Source organism: Ipomoea triloba, chromosome 7 (genome assembly GCF_003576645.1).
Source record: "Ipomoea triloba cultivar NCNSP0323 chromosome 7, ASM357664v1".
Classification (NCBI taxonomy): Eukaryota; Viridiplantae; Streptophyta; class Magnoliopsida; order Solanales; family Convolvulaceae; genus Ipomoea; species Ipomoea triloba.
The window spans coordinates 3,843,646-3,852,013 of record NC_044922.1 but is presented as its reverse complement, the minus strand read 5'-3'; the positions used below and the strand labels follow the sequence as shown (position 1 = coordinate 3,852,013).

Below are 8,368 nucleotides of genomic sequence, written 5' to 3'. Positions count from 1 at the left end.
TTTTTAAAAAAAAAAAAAAAAAAAAAAAAAACCATAATAGGATTCTAACTATCAAGTACTCCGTATATTCAATTAAATATTTAACTCATTTTTTGTCATGTTAAACAAAATTTCTTAAATATATCATATTTGTTACTGCTTTATTTATTTGAAGAAATATAACGCTTCATGATTAAATATGAGATTTCAACTCATCATTAAAAATTACAACTCATTAAAAATACAAATTTTCTTATGTATGTATTTATTAAGATCTCAACTCACAATTGAATATTGCAACTCATAAAAAAAAGTACAAATTTTATATTCTACACATTTTGTTGCCAAACGTATTATTCTATTTGCAGTATGCATATATAATAGTGTGTGTGTGTATATATATATATATACTGATATATTAATAATAAAAAAAAGATTAATGAGAAAGTTTAAATGAATTACTTTATTGATAATTTAATTATTATAATTATATAGAAAAACATCAAACATTTTAATTAATTTTTCAAACAAATATATTTATTGAGCTATTTTCTCATGAATTTAATTGTACAGGATGAATTTTGTCATTTTAAAATCTTATCATGCACCTAATAACCGAATATTTTAAAAGATCCAATACAATAACAATTCATATAGGAAGTGAGCTTTGTAATGAAACGTAGCATGGCAATCTAATCAAGGAAAAACGGTTAAATAAACTCATGAACTTTATATGAAAAATCAATTGGTAAATTTTTACAAGTTGCAAGGCTGTCGATCGCCAATTTCACCTACCAAAATCCTAATAACCGATTATTTCAAGCAAATAACTCATTTTTAAGCATCGATGTACAAAAATAACACATTGATGTGTTCAATTACAACTTTTAAAAGTCGATTGATTTTTTGTACAAAGTTCACAAACTTATTTAACCTGTTTTCCCTATGGTTAAGGATTTTCTAATCTGTTTTTACAAGCCAGAGAACATAATACTTGATTATCTACCTTATCATATCCATTCACTTAGACCACTGCAATTTTGTACACTACAGAGCCGCTTGCAGAATCTGAACAATCCAAGATTACATAGCAAAAAACACAAGGAAAACATCTTTTAGTAGAATGGATTCACAAAAAGCACAGCCCTTTAAGTTTCAGTCAGAACAAGCCTGCAGCAGCTTCCTTCAATCTTCTTCTCCAGAAGAGTGACCTGCTGCAATCACCATTAGCTCCCATTGCCATATGTGCAAGAAAAACACAAGTTTTTGCCTTCAAAAACTGCTAAAAAATGGAAGAAAAACGACACTTACAATGGAATTTAGCGATGGGTTTTTTCCCACTCTTAATCAGCTCAAACTTGTATGCATCTCCTTCTTTCAGACCTTTAGCCATCCGAAATGCTTGCCAACCTCGCAGAAGAGAAACATGTCTCCCCATTGTCCCCAGAACTACTGGCCACGATCTCTCCTTATCGTCTCTTAAAATCATCTCACGTTTTTCTTCTGCCATTAGGCCATTCGACCTTGCAAACTCCAGTGGAAGATACTGCAGAAGTTTTACGACATTCAAGTTTCAGATACTGCATAAAGCTATTGCTCGTGTTCAAGTTCTGCATTTGGGGATACTCTTACCAGTTGGGACTTTCTGAGGCAGTACGGTTTTATAGTGGCAACGAAATGAGGATTCTCAGCAGACGAAGATGAAGTAGTGCCCAGTGCTATTGGTTCAAAAATTCCAAGTCGAAAAACAGAAATTAACATTTAACAAGTACACAATTGTTCCAAACACTATCTGGCATATCAAACAGCCCGAAAATTTGAAACAGTTTGCTGTGCCAGAAGGCAAACACGAGCAGTGAAAAGCACGGAAGAAAAACCATACTTACAATGGAATTTGGCAATAGGCTTTTCCCCACTCTTAATCAGCTCAAACTTGTATACATCTCCTTCTTTCAAACCATTAGCCATTTGAAATGATTCCCAACCATGTTGAAGACTGAAATGATTAGCTTCTCTCCCCAGAACTACTGACCACGATCTTTCTTTATCGTCTATTAAAATCATCTCACGTTTTCCTTTTGCCACTAGGCCATTCGACCTTGCAAACACCAACGGAAGATACTGCAGAAGTTTTACAACATTCAAGTTTCAAATACTTTATAAAGCTATTGCTTGTGTTCAAGTTCTGCATTTGGGGATACTCTTACCAGATGGGACTTTCTGAGGCAATACGATTTTATAGTGGAAACAAAGTAAGGATGATCAGCAGGCGGTGTTGAAGTAGTATCTCGTGCTATTGGCTCAACCATTCATAGACCCCAAAAAAAAAAAAAAAAAAAAACATCAATCTTACAGAAATTAACAAGTGCACCATTGTTAACCGGTTTGCTAAGACACAAGTAGAATTGTAAGAGCTTTTCCGACAATAAATCATGGGAATGCACAACATAACAACATAGACTTACAAAACTACAGGGAAAGAATCATGGTTCCTCAATCTATTTCATGAATCAAAGGTTCTGTAGGTTCATTAAACATTGAATAGCAGAAGCATTGAGAAAATTAAATGTTTTACCAGCAGAGCGAAACTTCTTGGAAGGCTGAGGGACAGGGCAATCTCTTTCACATAAACTGGGCTCGAAAACCGATACATCAAACACCGTATCTCTTTCCTGTCTGAACACCACAACGTCACCTACATTCAAACCATTCTCCGCCGCAAACTTTTCCCAGCCGTCGGCGAGGATCCGGGCACCGCCGATCTTCACCCGCCAACTCCGATCACCCCTTCTCAGTATCGCAAACTTTGGGCCCTGCCCTTTCAAGTACTTGGCCAAGAAAGCTGTGGGTATGTCCTGGAAATGGAAAAAGACAAAGCCTTTGAACAAAACAGCAGAGAAGTAAAGAAATCGACATACATACGGGGAGATATGCTCACCACGCCATTCTTGAAAGCTTGATGAATGGGCTTGATGAAGTGAGGGTTTTTGGGAGGAATGGTTTTCATGGCTGCAACAGACTTGGAAGGCAGAAGGATAGCTCAGTGTCGCAGAAACGGGAATGGTGGTGAGGTAATATAACTCCCGAATTTAGTGGGGAGCAATTCATCTTGGGAATTGGAAAGTTTTAGAACGTAGTATCTATTTATAACTTGATAGCAGTGCCTTTATAGAGACTTTTCATGCTGTGTAACGACCACAAGGAACTAGTTTTAGTACATTAAACTTGTACTTCAACGCTCGAACTTTTTTAAAGTAACACTTGTTTTAATACTACATAATGAAAAAATATATATATTATAAATTCTTTTTTTATTTATTTACAAGAAACTATAATCATTACTTGAAGAATAGATAGCTCTCATGGGATGAAATTTAAAATCTTGTGATTATCAAATTAATTGTCCAACCAACTTAACTGAAATTGTCACAAATATACGCGTAATATAACTTCTTTAAAAAAAATAAGTGTTTTTACCTTTGTGACATATTTCTTTTATAAAATGTATTTTTGAAAAAAAAAAATTAGTAAACAATTAACATTTATACATCACTCAAAAAAAATATTTATAAAACTCTTTTGACATTTTCTCTTCAATATATTTCGTTGTAATTTAAATTTGACATTTGTATTTGAACAATAATTTTTGTATGAACTAATTTTATGAATTATAAACATTTTGTTTTACTCTATATATTTTCAAATATATGTTCTTATGTTATATTTTATTAAAATATATTTATTTTATTATTTTATATTTTAATATGTAAACAAATCTATTTAAATTTAAAATTATTTAAATTTTATGAATATGTCCTTTTCAATCTTTTTACATTTATGATAAGTTAATTTTACAAATCACTTTTGCATAACAACTCTTCAGATTTCAACTTCAAGCTTATAGATTTTCATCTTTCCAGCTACTTTTTAACTTTCAGCTACATTTTCAACTATGTTTGCCAAACATAGTCATAAATTTAAAAATTATGTTATACTATTGAATATAGTCATAAAATTTTGAATATAGAGTTCAAAAATTGTAAATATAGAATTCTGCAATTGTGAATATTGAGTTTTGTAATTTTGTATATTGAGATCTAAAATTATGAATATAAAGTTTAAAAATTATGAATATAGAGGAACGAATTCTGAAGACAGACAACAAGTTAACGGCAATGAAAGAAACAATTAAAAAAAAAAAATAGACGTCGTCGTTTTGAAGCAAAATGATGTCGTTTTGGACTCGGGTCCATGGCATAACAACCCTTCAACTGCACACCAAACTGCAATTAGACCATAAACTCAAAAGAATACAATTAAATCCCTGAACAATACAAACTAATGCAATTTAACCCAAAATGACATGTTTAACTTGCGTGGCGGTTACGATTTTAAATATAAATTAATTAATTAAAATTTAAAAAAAAAAACAAAAAAAAAAACAATAACTGCTAAATGGTTTTGAAATATTATTTTGATTGCTACGCACGTAGGGATGTCAATGATAAATTGGTAATCTCAATTATTTAGGAAATTCCATCGAGAAATTAAGTCAATTAACTCAAATAAGCCAAATAATTTAGTTTTTTCTTTTTCAGCATCAACTAGCCAAATAATTCTCTAATTTTTGCTTACAAGCCAGAACATAATACTGTACTTGATTATCTACCTTATCATATCCATTCACTTAGATCACTTCAACTTTGTACACTACAGAGCCATAATCTGCATACTCTAAGATTACATAGCCAAAAAGCACAAGGAAAACAACATCTTTTAGTAGAATGGATTCACCAAAAAACAGCCCTTTAAGTTTCAGTAAGAACATGCCTGCAGAAGCTTCCTTCAATCTTCTTCTCCAGAAAAGTGACCTGCTGCAATCACCATTAGCTCCCATTGCCATATGTGCAAGAAAAACACAAGTTTTTGCCTTCAAAAACCACTAAAAAAATGGAAGAAAAACGACACTTACAATGGAATTTGGCGATGGGTTTTTTCCCACTCTTAATCAGCTCAAACTTGTATGCATCTCCTTCTTTCAGACCTTTAGCCATCCGAAATGCTTGCCAACCTCGCAGAAGAGAAACGTGTTTCCCCATTGTCCCCAGAACTACTGGCCACGATCTCTCCTTATCGTCTCTTAAAATCATCTCGCGTTTTCCTTCTGCCATTAGGCCATTCGACCTTGCAAACTCCAGCGGAAGGTTCTGCAGAAGTTTTACGACATTCAAGTTTCAGATACTGCATAAAGCTATTGCTCGTGTTCAAGCTCTACATTTGGAGATACTCTTTAAGTCTTACCAGATGGGACTTTCTGAGGCAGTACGGTTTTATAGTGGCAACGAAATGAGGATTCTCAGCAGACGAAGATGAAGTAGTGCCCAGTGCTATTGGTTCAAAAATTCCAAGTCGAAAAACAGAAATTAACATTTAACAAGTACACAATTGTTCCAAACCCTATCTGACATAGCAAACAGCCCGAAAATTTGAAACAGTTTGCTGTGCCAGAACACAAACACGAGCAGTGAAAGCGGGGAAGAAAAAGGATACTTACAATGGAATTTGGCAATAGGCGTTTTCCCACTCTTAATCAGCTCAAACTTGTATGCATCTCCTTCTTTCAAGTCATTAGCCATTTGAAATGATTGCCAACCTTGTCGAAGACTAAAATTATTGCCTACTCTCCCCATAACTACTGACCACGATCTTTCTTTATCGTCTCTTAAAATCATCTCGCGCTTTTCTTCTGCCACTAGGCCATTGGACATTGCAAACTCCATGGGAAGATACTGCAGAAGTTTTGCAACACATTCAAGTTTCACAGCTACAATGCATAAACATGTTGCCCATATATGTTCAACTTCTGCATTTGAGGATACTCTATCTTACCAGTTCTTGCCTTTTGAGGCAGTATGATTTTATAGTGGAAACAAAGTAAGGATGATCAGCAGGCGAGGTTGAAGTAGTATCTCGTGCTATTGGCTCAACCATTCACCAAAAAAGAAAAAAAAAACATCAATCTTACAGAAATTAACAAGTGCACCATTGTTACACCCGAAAATTGAGCAGTTTGCTAAGCCAGAAGTAGAATTGGAACAGCTTTTCCGACAATAAATCATGGGAACGCATAACATAACAACATAGACTTACAAAACTACAGGGAAAGAATCATGGTTCCTAAAATCGTTGGAGAAATAGACTTGAGGAAGAAATGGAATAAGTATTAAGAAAGACATAAATATTTCATTTATATATATGTTATATATGCGTAAATAACAATTATTATTATTAATTAATGAACAACTTAACCATTACAAAATAGGTGTATGTATACATGCTAATGGAGATATTACAAACAGTCTAAGAATGAGGATTAAGGACTCAAGATAGGTGATCTAAACCAAGAAGGTGGTTAGAAACCAAGATAGACTACATGGAAAGAATCATGATTCCTAAAATCGTCGGAGAAATAGACTTCAAGAAGAAATGGAATAAGTATTACACAATAGGTGTATTTATGCTAATGAAAATATTAGAAACGGCCTAAAAATGAGGATCCGGGACCCAAGATAGACTACTTGGCGGCGGGTGGCCCAAGGTGAAGGACACGTACGAGGTGACCCGGACCCAGAGAGCCATATGAGGTTACCCGAGCTGGGTGACTGGACCCGAGGCCCAAGTCTCGGGTCCGAGACCCGGCCTTGGGCAATCGCCATTCTGCCTCAAAGCTCGTGTCCGGGGTGGGGTAGCTGAATTTGGCCCAACCTTGCGACCCACCGTGGGGGTTTTGACCTAGTATTGTGGTCCAAAATAATTAGGATTTCCTTTATATATTGGAATTGTTTAATTATTACAATTTCTTGCTCTATTCTTACAAAATCCTTATAATGTACTATTCCATCATGTCTTAGCCTACACAATATGTCTCATTATTACACAATATTTCTTGTAATGCTCTTGTATTAATCCATTCCCTATTATTAAACATTGAATAACAGAAGCCTTGGGAAAATGTTTTACCAGCAGAGCAAAAGTTATTGGAAGGCTGAGTGACAGGGCAGCCACCATGGGGAAGTGGCCAATCTCTTTCACATAGACTTGGCTCGAAAACCGATACATCAAACACCCTATCTCCTTCCTTTCTAAACACCACAAAGTCACCTACATTCAAACCATTCTCCGCCCCAAACTTTTCCCAGCCGTCGGCGATGATCCGGCCGCCGCTGATCTTCACCCGCCAACTCCGATCACCCCTTCTCAGTATCGCAAACTTTGGGCCCTGCCCTTTCAAGTACTTGGCCAAGAAAGCTGTGGGTATGTTCTGAAAATGGAAAAAGACACAACCTTTGAACAAAACAGCAGAGAAATGAAGAAATCCACATACATACGGGGAGATATATATGCTCACCACGCCATTCTTGAAACCTTCATGAATTGGCTTGAAGAAGTGAGGGTTTTTGGGAGGAATGGTTTTCATGGCTGCAAAACACTTGGAAGGCAGAAGGATGATAGCTCAGTGTCGCAGAAATGGGAATGGCGGTGGATAGGATTGATAGGCTGCTGATAAAACTCCCGAATTTAAGTGTTGTTTGGGTGGGTTGGTGGGGAGCAATTCATCTTGGAAATTTGAAAGTTTTAGTACTTATACAGTTATACTTGTACTTCAACCCCCTACTTATAGGACCGCATAATGAAAATATATAAATACTGTTTTTTTTTTTATTTATTTACAAGAAACTATAAGAGATGAAAATTTGAAACTTTGTAATTACTTTGAAATAAGATAGGCTCTCACGGGATGAAATTTATAATTTTATGATTACTAAATTAATTGTTTGACCAATTTAACTGAAGTTATTGCAAATATGCATCTAATAGAACTTCTTAAAAAAAGTGTTTTTACCTTTTTGACATGTTTCTTTTTAAAACATGTATTATTTTTAAAAAAAAATAGTAAATAATTAACATTTATACATCACCCAAAAAATATTTATAAATATGCACTTATATCGCATGTTTCTCAGTATTTAGTTTTTCCGATTCCATGGTGTACTACTGTACTGTACACAAGCCATATGTGCCTTTTTAACAACAGAGAAAAAAAACTATTCAATCAGAGAAAATTAATATATGATGTATATACTTAATTCATCATATCATAATGGGAAAAGGGTCAAATAGGCCCTCGAACTATAGCTCATTGTGCAATTGGACCCTCAAACTTTAAAAAAGTTCAATTAAGCCCTCAAACTTGTTATTTTGGAGCAAATAGACCCTTGAACTTATTTATGACCTGTAATAGCAGGTCATAAACATTTCCGGCGAACTCCGGCAAAGTTCCAGAGAAATTCCGGCCAAAAAACAAAACCAACAACCGCCGGCGACCGTG

General features: G+C 34.7%; 1 protein-coding gene across 1 annotated transcript; it reads right to left on the bottom strand.

Moving 5' to 3' along the window:
• Positions 1-1,064: 1,064 nt before the first annotated feature.
• On the bottom strand, positions 1,065-7,528 carry LOC116025454 (B3 domain-containing protein REM17-like). Its single transcript, XM_031266686.1, has 14 exons — positions 7,388-7,528; positions 7,000-7,300; positions 5,869-5,954; positions 5,534-5,768; positions 5,281-5,366; positions 4,952-5,186; positions 4,827-4,853; positions 2,918-2,988; positions 2,555-2,834; positions 2,187-2,290; positions 1,866-2,100; positions 1,612-1,697; positions 1,291-1,525; positions 1,065-1,190 (listed from the first exon to the last, which is right to left on the bottom strand). The coding sequence occupies exons 1-14, from the start codon at positions 7,454-7,456 to the stop codon at positions 1,165-1,167; spliced, it is 2,076 nt and encodes a 691-aa protein (XP_031122546.1). The 5' UTR covers positions 7,457-7,528; the 3' UTR covers positions 1,065-1,164.
• Between the last annotated feature and the right edge of the window lie 840 nt (positions 7,529-8,368).

Bases quoted from the DNA above. Each gene is read 5' to 3' on its own strand.
- LOC116025454 (XM_031266686.1), bottom strand. From the start codon at position 7,456: ATGAAAACCATTCCTCCCAAAAACCCTCACTTCTTCAAGCCAATTCAT. The intron at 7,301-7,387 runs GTGAGCATATAT...TTCCATTTTCAG, and splicing joins AAGGTTTCAAGAATGGCGTG to AACATACCCACAGCTTTCTT. The intron at 4,854-4,951 runs GTAAGTGTCGTT...TGGTGATTGCAG, and splicing joins ACCCATCGCCAAATTCCATT to CAGGTCACTTTTCTGGAGAA.